This window comes from Rhinoraja longicauda, chromosome 5 (assembly GCF_053455715.1).
Source record: "Rhinoraja longicauda isolate Sanriku21f chromosome 5, sRhiLon1.1, whole genome shotgun sequence".
Classification (NCBI taxonomy): Eukaryota; Metazoa; Chordata; class Chondrichthyes; order Rajiformes; family Arhynchobatidae; genus Rhinoraja; species Rhinoraja longicauda.
Genome location: NC_135957.1, coordinates 17,668,527 through 17,690,694, shown reverse-complemented (window position 1 = coordinate 17,690,694; position 22,168 = coordinate 17,668,527). Strand labels below are relative to the sequence as shown.

Here is a 22,168-nt window from a genome sequence, read left to right as displayed (position 1 = left end):
GTATGCTTTCAAACTCCAGCACGGTCCTTGCACCTAGCCCCTTCCACTTGCTCAAGTTAAGGCTGCATTCACACCGTTGGGATGCAGTCGATGTTAACAGGTTTACTAAGAATTAATGCAGGAGCTCTTAATGTAGGCGAATAGCTGGGAATATCATGGCAACATTGTGACCATCTTGGAGAATTTCTAAGAGTCATTGAAATACATTACGATTCCCACTCACTCCAAGCCAAACGGGTTTTGTTTTGTTGCATTGACCAATTTAACCCGGGGTCAAGAACTGTGTTCAATCGCCAGTTCGGGTAGAATGCGCAGGGCCTCCTAATTTAGGTAATATTTCCAGAAGATGCGCATTGTTTACACATCATGGCCCCACCAGATGAAGGGAATCGGAATGTAAAGATTTATCACTAAAATAATATAAAGTTCATTCTGACGCACTGCAAAGCACCTTGCAGGACGAAATGACGCGGGGCTAACTTTAAAGGAAGGATTATACACGCATCAATATGGACAGTGGCAAACGTAAACCGCGTGAAAGTTGCCTCCATGTTTTCGTGCAAGGCATGACATTTAGAACGCCGATTTAGACGCATTTAGAGCGCTGACTAATTCCTCTAACTTTTCGGTATCTAACCCGATTTAGACAAGTTCTGAGAGATACTTGTTAGGTTTGATCACCGCTTGGGATGCGACAACCCATCACACTTAACTCGGGAATAGCCGGCACGGTATTACCATATCTCTATAATATTATGGATGTGATGGGAATACTTTACATACTGTTCACGGGGAAATCACGAATGCACAGTAGCTTTACACAACCTATTGAAAAAGTCAGTTACTGGTACTTGAGAAAGAATTATTAAAATAATTATAAAATGCAGAAAACAAGAGCAGAATCATCAAACCAGCGCAACCTTGCAATTGGAAGATCCGAGCCTCCGCATTGCCAATCTTTTTGGATCTGGCAATTGTTTATTTCTAAGAAAAACGGAGCGCCGTTGCCTCCTGCTGATTTTTTTTGTACAACGTTTTCGGAGTTCGGACAAGCTGCCGAGCTGCCGAGCTGCACCTGCCGAGCTGTCCAACTTAATTCCCTTTAAGCTGCAGAATTAAAAGTTTACACATTTAATGGAACTGCCGCTCCGACCTCCGTGGCGGGAGGACTCGAATCGAGGGTCTGTGTGCAGATGCAACGAATGCGTGTCGATTGCATCCGGTAATCGCCATCCTTAAAATGAATGTTAATCGCCTAATCAGCGGCGCGTCTTAAATCTAGCCTGCACGATGGTTAAGTGGGAAAGAAACACTTCATTAAATGTGGTTTATTGATCGGCGGGAGATGATTATAGTATGCCGCGCATTATTTTATAGCAGTGCGTGTTTAACGCTCTAACTTATCCCACTTTCATTAATTTGGTAGACGACAGATTTGATGACGGAGCGGCGTTGTTAACTCTAGGTATCTGAAGGGGACTGGTTCCTTCTCGTGGTGTGTAATTACTAACTGCAGCTCCCCTCGCTTAACACACACGCTCTGGGATAACATCCGCGTGGCGGCGGTGTTTTCTCAGCCATCAAACAAAAAACAACCCTCAGTGTAGAATCCAAGTCATCGTGTCAATGGGAGCCCAACTTTGTAATGGGGAATTGGTCACGCGGGGTCGTTGATCACCGCCCGTCAGCGACGAGCCAGCGCTGACCTCCCTGAGCTGTTACTTGCATTCTAATCTTCTTTCCCTTCCCCAGGCCAAATGACATAGGATGAGGGCCTTTGGTGACCTGATGACTTATGTGATTGCAACCCATCTCCTGGTTATGGTTGGATTTAACGTTGCCGAGGACTTGTGCTCCGCCTTCGTGAAGGGAGTCATTTACGGATCGTATTCGCTCAACGAATTGTTTCCTCAAAACTCCACCAACTGCACCTGGACTTTGGAAAACCCAGACCCGACCAAATACACCATCTACCTGAAGTTTTCTAAGCGGGACCACAGCTGCTCCAGCTTCTCCCTATGGGCTTATCAGTTCGACCACTACTCCCCTGAGAAGATCCGGGACCTACTGAAGAACGCCAAGTCCGTCGTTCACCTGTGCCAGGCGAGGAGTATGCTTGTGTTTTTAGAGTTTGACAAGAACTTCGTCCAGTTGCGCCGCCTGATTCAGCCCGAGGTGACGGCTGGTCAAGCCCGAGGCAAGGGGCAGAGCGAACGGCAGGCCTTCGAGTTTCTGGTCTTGAACAAGGTGAGCCCCAGCGAGTTCGGCTGCCAGGTGCTCTGCGGCTGGTTGGAGAGTTGCCTGAGAGCCGAGGACCAGGAGAGAGGCCAAAGAGACGGAGGAGGGAGAAAAGGAGGCGACAAGAGGGTGCCGGAGGCGGGCTCATGTGGAGTGATGGACGCCAAGTGCAATTGTCAGCAAGATGTGATGACGGGGGTGGACGGGCTGGATATGGTATTACCACTCAATGCGGATACTGAGGGCTGCCTCTCCGCCCGCCTCCACACCTCTCACACATGTAACCTGACTGAGGGAAAGCGAGCGCCCAGAAAAGGTAGGCGTCCTTATTTTACCCCATGGCATTGAAACTTTTTTTTGCCCTCACTGGAGAGTATTAAACGCAACCAAATAAGTTGTACTCTAATTGTTGTAAATACTGTACATGATTATTTGGGTTGTGGATACGTGGATACGACTTGTTACGTTTACCATATTTCGAATCTTTCTCAAACGATAAAGCTCAGAAAAGTGAAATATAGGGTTTGTTTTAGATTTCGAACATGAAAAAGACAAGTTTGCTTCCTTAAACTTATTTCTACATATTTTTTTGATGTTTTATTCCCTGGGTCTTTTCACATTCATTTTTTTCTCTTGGAATGTGCGAGTTCATAGTAGAACAAAGCCAGAATACCAGCAGATCCTTGTGGGTTTCTGAGGACATGTGAAAGAAAACACGTAAAGAAAATATAACCATGGTGCTCATATTAAACGCGACAAGTAGGAGGAGCCCAGGGACCAGAGAGATGATGCATTCAACCAGTGGGGTGGAAATAATTGAATCTAGAGCGAACAAGAAGATGTAATGGCCTCTCGTATCATGTCACTTTACGTCACGAAGGCTGTTGCATGTTGTCTTTATGGAGGCAATTGCCGAGATATAAAACGCTGATGTCTGTGCAATAGATAAACTGATGCCTATGGAAGTTATATGAATAATAATTTGTCTCAACGCTGCTCCCTTCCTCGCTCGAACGAGCTTTCAGTGTAACTCATACCAATGGGAGAGGGAGATGGTCCATTACCTGGAATATCCGAAGTCAGTGTTAATGTAGGGACACGGTTGCTAACTCACTGCATCCAGACTAGCACAGGCTGGCTTGATAACCCGGTGAAGAAATTGTAACATCACTGAGGTCTCGGTAAGCACACAACATTAATTAACCTGACAAACAAAAATCTTCTATATGGTACGTTTCTTCTGGGAATTTCTCAATGCAAGAAAAAGGGCTGTCAGTTCGGAATAACCCACTCTTGTTATTGGTAAACAGCTCAATTAAATTATTCATAACGGCGTTGTGAAAGAGCCTATTCCCATGTTTGCTATTTGTTCCTTGGTATGCTGTTAGTTTATCTTAACACAGAAGACCCCCCTCGCTGATCATTCCTATTGAAAATTTAGGATTTATTTGTCTGGCTCTGTTAAGTATTTAACAACCAGGGGTGCGGCGGGGGGGGGAATCAATCCATCATATAAACACCTGAAAAGACGCCAAACGACTGAGCTGTGAACTATGAAAGAACAACGAGTTGCGTTGGCGTGACTGTAATCGCTGGAGATCAACCTGTTGTGCGCTTTATGCAATGGTCGGAACCCATGGGACGGCTTTAGAGTCACCGCTCTGGGCTTGCTGAGCGCCAGTTTATGCAGCTGCCTTTCCCCATAGGCCGATCAATTTCACGCAATAACCAGCGGTGGGGGTTGGGGGGACGTGGAGTTAAAATGTTGTACCCAGTTGCACTGTGCGTACGAAAAATAAATATGAAAGCTGCAAGATCCCTTCCTTGTATTTCTAGAAGTTAATTGCAATGGACGTTCAGCTGCGTAGAAGGATGTTGCCATAACTCGAGGGCCTGAGCTATATGTAAAGGTTGGGCAGACCACGACTTTATTCCTTCAGTTTGGGTGGGCGGGTGGGTGAATGAATTTATAGAATTGTATAACATTGCGAGTGGAAATAGATAGGGTATATGCGCCGTCTTTTTCGCAGCGAAGGGGAATCATGATATGGGGGCAGAGGTTTACAACGATAGGAACCCGAGGGGCAACTTTTTTTTCACACTGGGTGGGTATATGGAACAAGCTGCCAGAGGAAGTAGTTGAAGCAGGTGCAATAGCAGCATTAAAAATACATTTGGAGAAGATTAGATGGGGCAACTTGGTCGGCATGGATGAGTTGGGCCGAAGGACCCGTTTCCATGGTGTACGATTCTCAGAGTTGGGTACAACCCACGCGAGGTCAGACCACGGATTGGTGATAATGGATGGATGAGTCACGACGTTCACCGTTACCGTATTCCTGTTAATACATTGCTACAGTGTACAGCAGTTGCAGTAGTGATTTTTGGTGTTCGTGTCCTGCCAACCCAGTCTTGTGAAGCTTGGCAGTTCACCGCCGTGTTCCGAAACCTCCTGTCCCTCCCAACCACCAGGACGAAAATGAAAAGGCTCTTTCGCATAAAAGTAATCGCAGGATCCAGGCAGCATGTGTGGAGGGAATGGACGCATGGCGTTTCGGGTCAGGTCCCTTCTTCAGACCGATCAGTCTTCCTCAGTCTGAAGAAGGGTGCCGACTCGAAATGCCGTCAGTCCATTCCCTCCACGGATGCCGCCTGACATCCGTGAGTTCCTCCAGCACTTTGGGTTTTTTCTCTCTCCAGTTTCCAGCGTCTGCAGTTTCTTGATGCTCTTTCGCATGTTTTTTGTTTGCATGCTCGCTTGCTCGGAGCATCCCACTGAGTGTAGGCAGGGAATTAAAGAGGGGGCTTCCTAGTCTCGGTTGCAGGTGGAAACCCTCCACATATCTAACCAGGGGCAGGGCGAATAAGTCACCAGGCAAGGAGCATGGAATCCGGGCTTCCAAGGGCTGGCAGAGGGACAATGGCCCGAATGGTCTCCTTCAGTTGCTTGAGATTCTGATCCTGAGAAACCGCGCGTCGCCGCAGTAAAACGACACGACTGACACTGAGACACAACGTTTTAAAGAGGTCACTACCACTGTGATTTCCGCGGCGTTGCACGGCCCTGGATTTGGTGCATTGGTCCGAGGGGGCTTCCCATTAATTCCCGAAGGGAAGAGGGAGGGAACGTCATGTTTAAACTATGTTTTATTCTTAATTGTTTACTGTATATCGTGTTACTTGCGAGCAAAGCACCAAGGCTTCCTTGTATGTAAATATACTTGGCTAATAAAATGTATTCAATTCAATTCAATTCAAGTAATGCAGTGGTGGGGAAACAGAGTGATTTGTTATTCCCAACAAATAATAATAATAATAATAATAATAATAATAATAATCATAATAATAATAAGTAATTTTGATAAGGAGGCGGGACAGGGAGTTGCGGTATCGATATTCAGGGTCTTGGGGGAAGAGCACAAGAGTGGCATTAACTGTGCAAGCGTTACAGTGGTCTGGCAGAGAGGTCCAGCGTAGCCTAGCCGGCGGCTCAGTCCCACGCACCATTCGTGTGACATGTGCGCCCTCTGCAGCAAGCGCACAGAAGCGGCCTCCTACCCGCGGCCCCCGGCTACAGCGGCAGCGGCCACAGCTCCGCTCCCCACCCACCCACCCAGCTACCCACCCAGCCAGCCGGTGCCGCCGGGAACCGCTGCACTGTGTGCCGACATGGCACCGAAAACATCCTCACATCGCACCTCGCTCGGTTCGAGCAACAAAAAAACCCATCCCTGACCCGAGGCAGAATCAGGGGACCACACTCCAGACGTTAAATCCCGTGCCACCAACAGCTAAAGAAGTGCAGCGACAGATGAAGCGAAATCTATACGCTCAGAGAAAAAAAAATATCAACAGACCCGCTGTTGGCTTTTTATGTTGCTGTTGCAATCTTGACATTCACAGATAAACTGTATTGGCACCAATTTACAATCTTCGCAATTGTGCTTAAATATGATACCAAAAAAAACCAAACCAAATGATCTGGATGTTCGGAGAGCTTTTTTTCCTTGATGCTTCGGTGTAACAGTTCAGAGCAGAGATGTGTTTCATAATGTCGGCAAGGGAGGAATTGAATACGTTTAATATCGGTGCACTGTCGCCCCTGGGTTTAGGCAATGAACCGCGAACACCTGCCCGGCGATTTGAAACTGCGTGTACGAGCAGCGAGCTTCACTCCCAAGGTCGTGCGTGTGCATAAACACAGACTGCTCTTCTAAGGTCTTCCATCTGTGTGTGGTGTGTCTGCATGTGTTCAACTCAGAACGCATCCCCCCCCCCCCCCAAACTGTAAATAGTTAACGTGTTAATAAACCTTGCAGCAATATCTGAAATCTGTACTGAAATTATCTTGCTCAATGTGCTTAGTCTACGTGCGTGAGATGGCCGTTCCTGTCAACCAATGCTCTGTGCATCTAATGGTCACACTGATGCATAGCTGCTCGTTGGCACGACTATTTTGAGAAAAATAGATGGAAGTTGAGCATATTAGCCGGAGACTGGAGTATATTGGAAGGTAGATGCAATTAAACCAAGGGGAATAATGTCCCAATTAATTTGCTATCTGCGCCAAAAAAAAAACTTTTGGCTCATTCGTTTCACATACATCAGATTCAAATACTAATCTTGCATTACTTGAATGATGAGCAGAAATGAATCATATCTAATGCAGTGTATACTCCATTGCAGCTGTATTATTTAATCTCATTTACTCCAGGCTTGGTACAGCAGATGAGTTTGAGATTGGTACGGTTGATCAGAAATGTGTCCAACTTACTGTTTTTGTTCCTCTCCCTAGCCAGTAATGTCATTTGTTCAATAAAGTACAATCTAATTTTGAATGCACACTGAAGCAAGGCATAACAGTCGGTTTAATATTTGCCTCCAGCTAACATAGAAACATAGAAAAATAGGTGCAGGAGAGGGCCATTCGGACCTTTGATCCAGCACTGCTATTCAATATGATCATGAATGATCATCTGAAATCAGTGCCCCATTCCTGCTTTTTCCCCCATATCCCTTAATTCCTTCAGCCCGAAGAGCTGAATTTGATTCTCTCTTGAAAACATCCCATGAAATGGCCTCCACTGCCTTCTGTGGCAGAGAATTCCACAGATTCACAACTATCTGGATTAAAAAGTTTTTCCTCATCTCAGGCCTAAATGGCTTGACCCCTGTGACCCCTGGTTCTGGACTTCCCCAACATCGGGAACATATTTCCTGCATCTAGCCTGTTCAATCCTTTAAGAATTTTATAGAATTTTATAAGATCCCCTCTCATCCTTCTAAATTCCAGTGAATACAAGCCCAGTTGACCCATTCTATCATCATATGACAGTCCCGCCATCCCAGGAATTAACCTGGTGAACCTACGCTGCACTCCCTCAATAGCAATAATGTCCTTCCTCAAATTAGGAGACAAAAATTGCACACAATACTTCAGGTGTGGTCTCACCAGGGCCCTGTACAATTGCAGTAGGACCTCCTTGCTCCAAAACTCAAATCCTCTCGTAATGAAGGCCAACATGCCATTAGCTTTCTTCTGTACCTGCATGCTTACTTTCAATGACTGATGTACAAGCACACCCAGGTCTCGTTACACCTCTCCTTTTCCTAATCTGACACCATTCAGATAATAATCTATCACCATTCAGATAGCACACACACACTCGCGCACACTCTCACGCACACTCTCACACAACCAAAGACACCCACTGACAAATAGTCCACTCGAGGTCAAGCAAGGGTAAGGCCTGAAATAGTTAGAATTGTTGCATGGACCCCACATTCCAGACTTGTGAGAGCAACTTCAGAGTGTAAGCAGATCCTGGCATTCACCAGACACTTTCCTCCATTTCATGTTAAAGAGTCAACCCCGTCCAGAGGGGTTGTTTACATGACGTGCATCTATCCAACATGGTTGACATCCTCACAAACAGCTGTCATGGAGAAAGGTGTGAAGGCAGCTCCAGGAGGTGCTGTAAATATTTGAGCTAGACTTCAATTGACATCGAAAAAAACCAACATAATTATCTTTAAAAAAATCTTGTTCCTACTAGAGATGACCACACAAGAACACAGGGAATAGAAGCTGAGGCAGCCAAATTTGGATTTTCATGCATGTTGTTCCTTGTCACAAAATTATGATTGATTGATTGATTGATTGTAGTCACACCTCACTTTCTTTCCCATATACTTTAATTTCATAATTATCCTCAACCATGCATCTTTATTAGAAACAAAGAAAATAGGTGCAGGAGTAGGACATTCGATCCAGCACCGCCATTTAATATGATCATGGCTGATCATCCAAAATTAGTACCCTGTTCCTGCTTTCTCCCCATATCCCTTGATTCCATTAACCCTAAGAGCTCTATCTAATGAAGGGCCTATTTTGAATGGGAAGGAAATTTTTAAAAAAATCACCATCCTCTGAATGGAGCAAAGATAGGCAGGTGGGACTAGTGTAGATGGGGCATCTTGGTCAGCATGGAGAAGTTGGCCCGAAGGACCTATTTCCACTCTGCATGACTCTATATGACTAAGTTTTTCCTCACCCATCTCCCTGCTCAACCATAGGAAACATCCTTCACTCATCGCCCCTATTGAGCCTTTGAAGTTTTTGAAGTCACCTCTTATTCTTAAAACCCTAGAGAGCCTAGAGGTGTAGCCTGCTTAGTCTCCTCACATGCAAGACCCTGCACTCTCGGCACCCTTCACATTACCCAAAATATTTGAAGGTAATTCTGTGTAAGCATTTCAAGCACAGTGATTCAAGGTTGGCAATGTAACTTGAGGCTGTTGGTCCCGTATTGCACATTACGTGTTTATGACAGCAATATAACAAGACCTTGCTCAAACCCACATGAGCACCATCTCATAATTAAAGTCAAATGACTCTTTATGGGTGTTTCTCCCAAAGTACAGTTAAGACAAAAAAAAAATCTGTTGTAGGCATTAGCCACTAAAAAACAAAACCATGATTCAGAGTTAATCTGATTCTACAAACTAGAACCACCCTCTTTTAGATGCCTGAAATGTTCTACACCTCAAAAAACACCTTTCTTATGTCTCACTGGCTTATCGGAGAGAGGTTGCTTACATTGCATTTTGAGGAGATATACATTTTAGAAGAGATTTTCGTGGCTTCTAACGTACTGGACTTCTTTATTTCTTAGGAACATGGTAGGAAATTCAAGAGAGAATGCTGAAAAATCTCGGCAGGTCAGGCAGCATCTGTGGAAAGAAATAAACTAGAGTCACAGACCGCGAAACATGAACTGTTTCTCTTTCCAGAGATACTGCCTGACCGACTGAGAATTCCCAGTATTTTGTGTTTTTATTTCAGATTTCCAGCACCTGCATTTTTTTTCGTAGGATATTCAAACCTGTTCTTGTGGTGGATCTGTACATAAACAATCCTTTCATGTGTTTCAAGTACTTGCCCATTACAAAATCTCACTCAGTCTTGAAAAGGTTATTCAATTAAGTATCTAACACCACATCCTCACACATATTTTGGCCAAAGAAAGCCTCCCTAACATTTGGTGCCAAAATGAGTTCTGACTATGAACATGTCCAACTGCATCAATCCTTGCATTTCAAACCATTTCAGCAAAAACAAATACCCATGTACAATAAGCACTCTGATGATCATTGTTGTCTTTTGTGCAGTTGGATATTTAATGGTCTCCACAGCTGCTAGTCTTGCACCATAATGAAAATAACCAGTTTGTCTTTCTTGGAGCCAAGGAAGATGACCTCACACTCCTCCTTGTAAAACACCACCTGGCAGAATGTTTTTACCCACTCAATCTGTGTCGCTTTGTAGCTTCTTGTTGCACCTATCAAACTTACTCATCATCTGTATTTAATGTTGTCTGAAAACTTGGATATACATAATTATACAAATATATTATGCCCAGCACAGATGTCTGAGAATGACACTTTTTATATACAGTCATAGAGAAAGGAATTTTATCACTTTTCTCTCTGATTTCCGAATCAAGTACTAATTTATGAAAAAAAATAGCTTCAATTCTAACGATCTCTTATGCAAATCAAATACATTTTTAGTATTTATGTAAGCACAATCTAGAGCAACAGCCTTCTTGTGATAATCGTTCAAAATCTATCTATGACCTTCCTATCAGATCTGTGCTGCTTCTTTTGGGTCAACTGATACTGTACGTATTGGAGTATTCATTCGCTTTGTCTCTGATAAATTCGATTAACTTTCTAATAACTGATCTTAAATCGGTTGGACAACAGATACATTTTATCTATTTCATCCCATTCTATGTATTCGTCTGGCACCCGCAATGGATCTTTTTTAATCGTACAGGGTTGAAACTGTCTGGTCCTGGAGATTTGGCAACACTAAGCACGATAGGCGTTGGTATTGGTTTATTATTATCATGTGTACCGAGATGCAGTGAAAAACATTGGGTCGTGCTTTCAAGGTTTTTTACCACCTACCCTGGGAGAGGGGAGAAACTGCTCTTTGATGTTAGCTGCTTTCCCAACACTGCAAGGTGCAGATGGTTGATGGTGGTGGGGGGGGGGGGGGGGGGGGGGGGGGACGACGACGACTGATCTGAGTGTTGGACTAGACTACATCCACAGCTCTGCAATTTCATGCAGTCTTGGGCAGAGCAGATGCCAATCCAAGTTATGATACACCTTGATAGGATGCCTTCAAGAGTACATCTGTAGATGTAGGTAAGAGTTATTGCAGACATGCTGAACTTCCTTAGTCTTCTGAGGAAGTAGAGACATTGACATGCAATCTTGGCAGTAGCTTCAATGTGGTTGTTTCCAGGACAAATTGTTGATGGTATTTACGCCTGGGAACTCGAAGCCCTCGACCTACTATAATTTGGAACCATTGATGCAGACTGAGGCATGTATCCTACCTGGGTTCCTGAAGTCAATAACCTACTCTTTCACCTTGCTAACATTATATTACTATGCTCATCTTCTTGTACTCTGTCCCAACATTGTCCCGAAATCCAGCCCAATACAATGGCGTCCTGCAAATTTGTAGATGGACTTGGAGGATTATTTTCTCCCTAATCATGTTTAAAATATTGTAAATTCACTTGGTTTTTCCTCTTGACTTTTAGGTTATTTTGTATGTCTTGCATTTTGTTCTGCCCCACTTCCATGAAAATGTGTGAATCTTTCAGTTCCTCTCTTGGCAAGTATTGGTCCATCTGCATTGGTGTTTAATCGCCTTGAATTTCTTTAGTATATATTTATAAACTTCTGGTGTTATTTAGAGAATTTTTCACATTCTTATTTTGCAGTGTGAATTATTTTTATGTTTTTTTGTTTTTTTTTGCTTCTCACCACTATGCAATCCATTTGATGCTTGTCTTAATGTAAATTTAAAATCATGGTTTGAGACTCCCCCTTTTCTCAAACAACATACCATCCCTAACCACCAGATTGTTAATTAATTCAGTCTCCATACTCATTACTAATCTAGTATGGTTTGTTCATTTGTTTGTTTATTTGTTCTTGAAATTGTCCTAAAAACATCCTAGAAATTCATTGCCTTCGCTGCCAGAGCCCCATTATTTATCTCAGTCAATGTGAAAATTATAACCTTTGATTATAATTATATTATTTTTATCACACGCTGGCCTGATTTCCATATTTATTCATCTCCCATTTATAGTACAAACAGGAGAACTGTAGTTTATCAAAGCAGAGACTTGCATTCTTCACTGTTCTTCAATGAGAACCTTGATATTTCCACTGTCAGTTCATTTTTACTGAAATCCCTACTTTCTACAGCTGCACCTTTGTCTTTTCTCAATTCTGTGACACTCCTCCTTTTCAATTCTTTGGTCCGTTCCAAAGATCCCATTGCCTGGAATACTTATTTATTCATTAAACCTGATTTCATTAATTTTCTGTCTGCTGGCTTCTTGATATAGTGCTTCTTCTGATACAGTGAATGTTTTATGTGGAAAACATGATTTCAATATAAAGTGGTTGCACAGTCATAACAATTTATCATTTAGTAGTTATATAAATGTGAATATTATTGATTTTAGACAAGGTCAATTCCTTTGTGAGTTGCTATGTTGTCCAACTAAAAGCTTGCCTTAAAGAATGTGTTGCAATCAGAACCCCCTTGAGAAATCTAAGTTACAAAACATTATGGCCATTGCTAAAATTTATCATATTTTACTACCTCTTTATGGATTGTGTTTTGAATATTTCTTGTTGAACAAAAAGAGCTGATGATGTTAATGAGGTTACTGCTTAAAAGCATTGCTCAGTCCACAACGGTGAAGTAACTCAATCAATGTGCATAATTAATGCTGACGAGTTAATGATAGCACATCCACTGGTCTTTTATTCTCTGCCAACTTCAGCCATTTCTTGAATCACCTTAACTCCCCAGGCTGAAAGGGATTAAGTAGCCATATTTCCTCCTTCTGGTTGCTACCCACCAAATCTTGTGGCAAATTAGCCTCCAAGGCAACCAATGTATTCTTGACAAGTAAAACAAATAAATAACTTGCATTTATGCTGGCATCCAATGTTTCAGTTCATCTCAGAACATTTTGGACATTTTGTTGTCTTGAAGCTATGTGGCCATCATGCTGGTCACAAGCTGACATTCTGTTACTATGAGCCAATGTATTCATTCATTTCAGTTGGGAAAGCAGCCAGCACACAAAATGTGCCATATGACTTGACATTGTAAATATAGGGCGTGATTGGTTAGACTTAAATTCTTTCTTGTGTTAGAGAGTTGCAGCCTGGAAACAAGCCCTTCGGCCCACCATGTTTGCACTGACTAGCAATCACCCGTATGCTAGTTCTATCCTATACACTAGAGACAATTTACAGAAGCCAATTAACCTACAAGCTTGCACATCTTTGGAATGTGGGCGGAAATTGGAGCACCGGAGAAAAACCCACGCGATCACAGGGAGAACTTACAAATTTGTATTTATACACAAAATGCTGGAGTAACTCAGCAGGTCAGGCAGCATCTCGGGAGAGAAGGAATGGGTGACGTTTCGGGTCGAGACCTTCTTCAGACTGACCTGCTTAAGTCTGAAGAAGGGTCTCGACCCGAAACGTCACCCATTCCTTCTCTCCCGAGATGTTGCCTGACCTGCTGAGTTACTCCAGCATTTTGTGTATAAATACCTTCGATTTGTACCAGCATCTGCAGTTATCTTCTTATACATACAAATTTGTGTTGTCATTTGTGAGCGGAGCACCAAGGCACATTCCTTGTATATGCACACACTTGGCCAATAAACTTATACTTATACTTATTCACTTACTTATGAATCCGTAATGAAAGTACATGTAATCAGGATCAAACCTGTATCTCTGGCTAAGACAGCAACTCTACTGCTGCGCCACTGTGCCGCCCTCAATCTGTTTTAGTTCACTGCTGTACGAAATTGCTACCATTACATGTTTACCCATCTGAAGCACAAATCAGAAAGAAACAAAAGAACATTTTAAATGTTCCTTTTGGAACCAAGCATTTTGCAGCCTCTTTAGCGATGTCAGTTTAGTTTAGTGATACAACGTTGAAACATGCCCCCATGGCCCACCGTCTGCACTGACCAGCGATGCCCACTCATTAACACTATCCTACACACACTAGGGTCAATTTACATTTATTACTAAGCCAATTGTCGTACAAAACTGTTGCATCTTTGGAGTGTGGGAGGAACGAAGATGTCGGAGAAAACCAATGCGGTCTTGGGAAGAACGTACAAACTCCATACAGACAACACCCACAGTCAGGATCAAACCTGGGTCTACCAAGCTATAAGCACTGTCAGGCTGCAACTCTAATGCTGTGCCACCTTGTCGCCCTTGATTACAAGTTTCAGACAAAATACAAAGGCAAATTTTCATGTTATTTCTTTTGATCTTTGGCCTCCATCTGAAGATGGCAGATAAGAATTTGATTAAACTTAAAGTAGTACCGCCAGGGTGGCACAGTGGCGCAGTGGTAGAGTTGCTGCCCTACAATGCCAGAGTCTCGGTTTTGATCCTGACTACTGGTGCTGTCAGTATGGAGTTTGTCCCCTTGATCTGCGTGGGTTTCCTCCTGGTGCTTTGGTTTCCTCCCATACTCCAAAGATGTACAGGTTTGTAGGTTAATTGGGTCTGGTAAAATTGTAAATTGGCCCTTGTGTGTGTGTGTGTAGGATAGTGTTAGTGTGTGGGGAGCGCTGCTCGGTGTGAACTCGGTAGGCTGAAGGAACCATTTCCACGCTGTATCTCTAAACTAAACTAAATTAACTTGGCATTCCCTCACTAACTCTCTTACCTTTTTGGACTGTGACTTTAACCCACGCATGGCCTTCTGACATTTCCCACTAAACTACAGCTGACTGGTTGCTGACTATAGCTGGTGAATTAACGGGACGTAAAACAAATCAAGATTTCTTGCATATCTTTCCTATCTAGAACTACATAAAATTATGAGGGGCATAGAAGGGTAGAGAGTCAGAATCTTTTTCCCAGGGTGGCAATGGCAGGGACTTGAGAGTGCTGGGTTTTGGAATGTGCTGCCAATAGAGGGGGTGGAGACAGATGGCTTTTAGATTAGTTTAAGTTGGCATCATGATCGCTGTGGATATTATGGGTCTGTTCTTGCAGTTTGTAGGAAGGAACTGCAGATGCTGGTTTACACCGAAGATGGACACAAAATGCCGGAATAACTCAACGGGACAGGCAGCATCTCCGGATAGATGGAATGGGAGACGTTTTGGGTCGAGACCCTTCTTCGGACTGAGCTTCAGAGATAAAGAAGTGTAAGAGATCAAAAGAGATGCAGATCAAGGAAAATGCAGAAGAGACCATTGTAGAAGAGATGATATTCTCTGTAGGCACATAAAACAGGATCAGGAAAAACAGTACCCATTATTATGACTGGCTTTGTGATAGTTTAATCCTGTTATGGTTTTATCTGTAAGGTTTGAAAGCTCCAGGGAATTGTGGAGACCAAGGGGACTAAAATTATGATTTACAATGGCATCATATGGTTTCAACAAGAAAGACAGCAACTGAGATGCGCTTGTCCAACAGTAGGTTGGTGGACAGCACGCCTGGCATCGTTTAATTGATCAGTGAAGAGGTTGGCTCATGGCCTCCGAACCTTCAGCATCCAACTAACCATCTGATGCAATTTTTGAGTTGTATATCCAGAATGTTATTTAGCAATTTCACCTTTACTTTACTTTATACTTAAGATAGTGCATCGAAACAGGCCCTGTGGCTGACTCAGCCTGTGCCGACCAGCGATAACCCCATACACTGGCACTATCCTACACGCGCTAGGGACAATTTACAATGAACAGAAGCCAATTACCCTACAAACCTGTGTGTCTTTGAAGTGTGGGAGGAACTGGAGAACATGGGCAAATCCCACACAGTCACAGGGAGAACATAGAAACTCCATACAGGCAGCACCCATAGTCAGGATCGAACCCGGGTCTCTGGCGCTGTAAGGCAGCAACTCTACCACTGCGCCACTGTACTGCCCTGTCTTCCTTTCTCTATTTGTTCATTGGCAATTGCTTTCTCCTGTAACTTACTAACAGGTGAATATCCCATTGAGTGTATCTGAGGGAGTAGTATTGGCTGATAAAATGTAGAGAGATTCTGGGCCAAGTCTGAACATTAGGCTCTGCCACTTCCTCCTCGTGCATCCTGCCAAACAGAAGACATTTCCCAACACTTGCAGCAAGCCACACGTAGATTAGACAACTCCAAGTTGCAATATGCTATGAAGAAGTAGGATTATGTAATGCAGACGAGCCATTCCTACTTGTGCTAGTTTTGTGAAAGACCTAGGCAATTAGTTCCACTAACTTGCACATTCCCTGAAGTCACTTTTTTTTTTTGCCCACTACTCTGCCATGCAGTGCTTTCCAGATGGATAATATAAATTCATTCCACCTCACCTTAGGACTTTAAACCAATTAATTTAAATCTATGACCTCCAGTTACTGATCTCCCAGTGGAAACAGGGCTTCCTGATCCAATTTATTAAAACGTTTTTACAATGTTCAATTATTTGCTCAATGTGGTGGAATTATGTATTTACAAGGAGCTGAAGAATCAAAAAATATACTCCAGTGGTTAACTTCTGAACTCATCCTCAAGAAATTCTTCTGAGTCCACAATCACCATGATTCATTTATTCATAGAGGTGTAAAGCAAGGAAACAGGCCCTTTGGCCCAAATTACCCACACCAGCCAATGTGTTATCCTGAGCTTGTCCCATTTGCCTGCATTTGGCCCATATCCCTCTTAACCATTCCAGCCCATGTACCTGTCTAAATTTCTTTAAATAATTGTACCTGCCACAACAACTTCCTCTAGCAACTTATTCCATATATCTCTCATCCTCTATGTGAAAATTTTGCCTCTCAGATTCTCTTTAAATGTACCCTCTTTACCTTAATCCTATGGCCTCTAGTATTAGACTCCCCTATCCTGGGAAATTACAGTGACAATTATTCTTATCCATGCCATCATGATTTGATATACCTCTAAGGTCACCACTCAGCTTTCTTCACTCCTGTGGAAACATTCCCACCCTATCCTGTCTCTCCTTAGAATAAACTCTCCAGTCCCAGTAACAACCTTATGAATCTTTTCTGCACCATCTTGGGCTAAATCACATCATTCCTACAATATGGTGACCAGAAATGCACCTAATATTTCATGTATGGTCTCACGATGTCTTGCACAGCTGCAATATGATGTCCCAATTCCTATGCTCTATGCTCAGACTGATGAAAGCAAGCATGCCAAATGGTTTCTTCATCAACTTGTCTACCTGTGCTGGCATTTTCAGGGAACTACATACTTGTACCCCCAGGGTTCTCTGTCCTACAACACTCCCCAGGGCCTTGTCACTCACTGTATACATCCTGGCCTAGTTTAACTTACCAAATGCATCACTTCACACTTGTCCGAGTTAAATTTTATCTTTGACCTATTTTCGAAGTTGATCTAGTCTTGTAGCCTTGGACAACTTTTTTCACAATACACCCCACAACCAATTTTCGTATCATTTGCAAACTTACTATTCATACTAGCTACATTGTTATCTAAATCTTTAATATATCTGACAAATAACTTGACCCAGCACGCAACTTAGCGGCATACCACCGGTAAAGAGCCTCCAATCTAAAAAACAACCCTCCATTACCGCCCACTGTCTCCTTTCACCAAGCCAATTTGGTATCCAATTTGCTTGCTCACCCTTCATCCCATTTAATCTAACCTTCCAGACCAACACCAACACCTTGGGTACATTATCAAAAGCCTTGCTAGTCTATATAGGCATCCACCTTGCTCTCATCAATCCTTTTCATCACCTCTTCAAAAAACCCTTATCGGATCTGTGAGACTTGATTTCCCATGCACAAAGCAATGCTGACTATCCCTAATCAGTCTCTGCTTTTCCAAATGCAAATAGATCCCGTCTATGTCTCTCAGAATCCCCTCCAGTAACTTTCCCAATGCTGATGTCAGGCTCTCTGGCCCACAGTCCTGAGGCTTGTTCTTGCAGCCCTTCTTAAATAAAGGCACAACATTATCCCCCCTCCAGTCTTCTGATACCTCACCCATGGCTAAAGAAGATACAAAGATCACTGCCAGGAGCCTCTGCAACTTCTGTGCTTGTTTCCCACAACATGCTAAAATACACTTGGTCAGACCCCAGGGATTGATCCGCCTTTACGCACCTCAACACTGTCAGCATTTCCTTTTTCATAATGGGTGACATGTTCTAGGACATCACTGTTCTCATTCCCAAATTGCACAGCTTTCATGACTTTCTCCATGATAAATATAGTTGAGAAGTATTCTTTTAAGAACTCGCCTATCTCCCGTGACTCCACACTAATCCTCAAGGGAACCTATTCTCAATCCAGTTATTCTTTTGGCCTTAATGTACCTATAGACTCTCTTAGGATTCTCTTTTACCTCCCAAGGATATCTCATGCCATCTTTGTGCCCTCCTAATTCCCTGGTACTTCTCAAGGGATTTGCTTCATTCTAGCTGCCTACCCCTGACATTTCCTCCTTTGTTTTCCTGACCAGAGCTTCACTTTCCCTCATCGGCCAGAGTTCCCTAATTGTGCCAGCCTTTCCCTTTACTCCAATTTTTATTATAAAGACATAAGGATTTAACATTATTTCACTCTCCATGTGCTGCCTCTTAGACATCCTCACGTGGAGATGTTGAAAAAAGGATATACGGCCAAAAGAGAAAAATATAGCAAAAGCTACCTGGTTGAGTATATTTGGCTCTCCGTGTTCTTTGGTTATGTGGTGCAAATGAATTGGGTCACATGGTCAGAAAGTAGATAAGCATGTTTAAACAGTACCCAGAAATTACACTCACAAATATGAACCAGTGACACGGCTGGTGACACTCCTTACTCATAGTTCTAGTGACCCTGTTCAATCCTGACCTCCGGTACTATCTTCACAGAGTCCGAACATTCATCCTGTGGCTACATGGTGTTCCTTCAGGTGCTCTGGTGCCACTCTAGACTGGTGCTCATGTATTGGTGAATGGTGGAATCTGTTGGGACTTGGAATGTGGGGAAAGGATTCATATAAATTGGTGCTCCATGGCTGCCATGGACTCGGTGGACTGAAGGGATCATTTGCAAGCAGTATGCCTCCAGCATATTCTGCCTCTTTGATAGCTTAGAGTAAAAACAATTATGGAGCAACACTGAACCAAAATGTAGATTGAAGTCATGTATCAGCCTCACCATTTTATACAATACGCAATACAATACAATATCCTTTATTGTCATTGTATAAGTACAACGAGATTTTGATTGCCACTTCCAAATCGATGTGATCAAATCAAATATTTAAATAAATCACGGCGAGCCTGCAAACAACAAGAAGGGGGGACGAAAGAAAAAAAAAGAAAAGGGGGAACAGTGTAAAGTGCAAAAAAAGGTTCATGCAGGGGTCAGTTGTGCCAGATGACCCTGGAGGCAGAGACAGATCATGGTGGGCTCCCAGCAGGACCGATTCAGAGCAGCTATAGCTCTAGGAATGAAGCTGTTCCTTAGTCTGGAAGTGCGGGCGTAGAAGGCCTTTTACCGTCTGCCAGATGAAAGTAGTTCAAACAGACGGTGGCATGGGTGTGTGGAGTCCTTGTAGATGCTGGTGGCTTTTCTGAGGCAGCGTGCGTAGTTCTTGTGAAGCTCAGTAATGTTTCCCTGCACCACCTCATGTTTGGTTGGAGACAAAGCAATGACTATTTGCTCTCTCAATATCGCCACTCAAGGGGGGCTCTGCTTCCAATTCCTGTGTCATATTTTTAATATTTTGATATATATGCTTTACAAATTTGTAGGTATTAGTAGGGTTGTTAACCTCTTTATTTTGCATAGTTTACTTGATAAAGAGAACACCCATAGTAATTTGCAGTAATTATGGATTAAATCTATTGCACAGAAGTTTAATCTGCCGTGCATTATCTCACATAATTCTTACTCACAATTCAGTAAATGCTTTCAATGAAATAATACTATTGTTCCACACTACTTGGCAATGGCTCTTGTATGCTGCTTACATGAATTAAAATTGTACAGAGCAGTCTAAGTCCATAGAAGGGTCCCATCCACTGACCCCTGAGTTCTTCCAGCAATTTGGTTTTATTATAGAGCTCTGTCTTCCAGTCCCAGTCTTTCGACATCAGCAATAAAACTAATTTAACAATGCAAAATCCCACCAAGCACTTCAATAAAATATTTTAAGCCAAAATTGATCACCGACCACAGACCCTATCTGGAGACACCAGAATGGTTGTGACATGGGTTCAGAGAGATTAGTTTAGAGATACACCGTGGAAACAGGCCCTTTTGCCCACCGAGTCCGCACCAACCCGCGATCCCCGCACACTAACACTATCCTACACACACTGGAAACAATTTACAATTCTGCCAAGCCAATTACCCTACAAACCCGTAAGTCTTTGGAGTAGGTGAGGGAACCAGAGTATCCAGAGGAAACCCATGCAGGTCATGGGGAGAATGTACAAACCCACGCAGGTCACGGGGAGAATGTACAGAGTTAAAGCAAAGAACACAGAACAGTACAGCACAAGAAACGCCCTTTGGTCACAATGTCTGTGCTGAATATGATGTCAAGACTATCTCTGATCTACCTGCATATAACCCACATCTCGCTATTTCTTGCATATCCATATGCATATCCAAATGTCACTTAAGTGCCACTATTTTATCTGCCTCAATCACCAGCCATAGCAGAGTGTTCCAGGCACTCATCACCCTCCATGTAAAGAAGTTGCCCAACACAGCTCCTTTAAATTTTGTCCCTCTCACTTAAACCTATGCCCTCCAGTATTTGATATTTCCATCCCGAGAAAAAAGGTTCTGACTGTCTACCTTATCTATGCCACTCATCATTTTAAATACTTCTATCAGGTCTTCCCGCAACCTCGAGCATTCCAGAGAAAACAATCCAGGTCTGTCCAACCTCTCCCTGTAGCTAATACCCCCTAATCCAGGTTTCCTTCTGATAAACCTCCTCTGCACCCTTACCGAAGTTTTCACATCCTTCCTGTAAGGTAGCAACCAGAACCGCACACAATACTCCAAATGTGGCCTTAGCAAAGTCCTGTACAGCTGCATAGCTTCCTGACTTTTATAGTCCTGACCTATGAAAGCAAAAATATCATATGCCTTCTTTGCCGCTCTATCTACTTGTGTTGCCAGTTTCAGGGAATTATGGACATGGACCCCAAGCCTCTGGATATCTAAGCTGTTAGGGGCCATGCCATTAATTGTAAATTTCCCCTTTACATTTGCACACCCAAAGTGCAACACCTCACACTTACTTGGATTAAACTCCATCTGCCATTTCTTTGCCCATTTCTGTAATTGATCTATATCCTGCTTTATCACTTGACAGCCTTAGCCAAAGTCTATGACCATAACAATCTTGGTGTTATCACAAACTTACTAACCAAAGTGTCTATGTTTGCGTCCAATTCATTTCCATATATCACAAACAGCAGAGGTCGCAGTACAGATCCCCGTGGAAGTCATCTGGCCACAGACCTCCAGCCTGAATAATGGACTTCCACCACAACCCTCTGTCTTCCATCAGTCAGCCAATTCTGAATCCTTACGGCCAAGTCACCATTAATCCCGTGCATCATAATCTTCCGGATCGGCCTACGATGAGGAATTTTATCAAATGCCTTACTAAAATCCACATTGAAGTTTTTTTCCTCAAAATGTCCATTAAAGTTTTGCTAGGTTATAAGCAAGTGCCAGAAACCAATTGAACCTGGCAGTGTGTTAAGAATTGTTTTTAAATCTTTCCCATTAAAAGATAATTTTTCACACATTTAAGAATAATTCAATACAAATTGGAAATGTATCACAAAAGAGTAAGCATACAATCAATTCGCTACCTGTAGGTAAACTGATTTTAAATTACTGACTGGTGATTTTTTTAAAACAACAGAAAACCATTTGCGACTTGCATTTGAGTAGAATAGAAATATGCCTGCTGAGATTTTTTTGAAACCAAAAGAATTGCCCACATTTTGGCTTCTTCTAAAGCGCGGAAACCAGTGGAATTAACTGCCATTTCCGATGATGACCAATGCATCGAGAGAGCATGGCCAATTTAGGCATCAAGCCAGTTGTCAACTCAATGTTTTTTAAAAGCAGCTGAAAAGTCACTGAATATATAATTCCAATTTATACTTAAAATACTGTCATATTTTGTACGGGTTGCTACATCAATTTCAGGCACATAGAACCTGACAGCAGACCATATAAACTACCACATATCTTTGGGATGGGGATGAATCTTAATAGACACATGCAGTCATAAAGAGAATATATAAACTGTACAG

General features: G+C 42.8%; 1 protein-coding gene across 10 annotated transcripts in view; it reads left to right on the top strand.

The window, feature by feature from the left end:
• Positions 1–22,168, top strand: part of adgrb3 (adhesion G protein-coupled receptor B3) — a 590,910-nt gene that overhangs the window by 2,047 nt on the left and 566,695 nt on the right. For 8 of the 10 annotated variants that reach the window (XM_078398997.1, XM_078398996.1, XM_078399002.1 and 5 more), the window contains one exon: positions 1,753–2,554. In XM_078398997.1, the coding sequence (XP_078255123.1) occupies positions 1,768–2,554 (787 nt within the window). In that variant the 5' untranslated portion in view covers positions 1,753–1,767. Of the gene's footprint in view, positions 1–1,752; positions 2,555–22,168 lie in introns of those variants that run through there. The other 2 variants (XM_078399006.1, XM_078399005.1) reach the window with 2 other exon arrangements.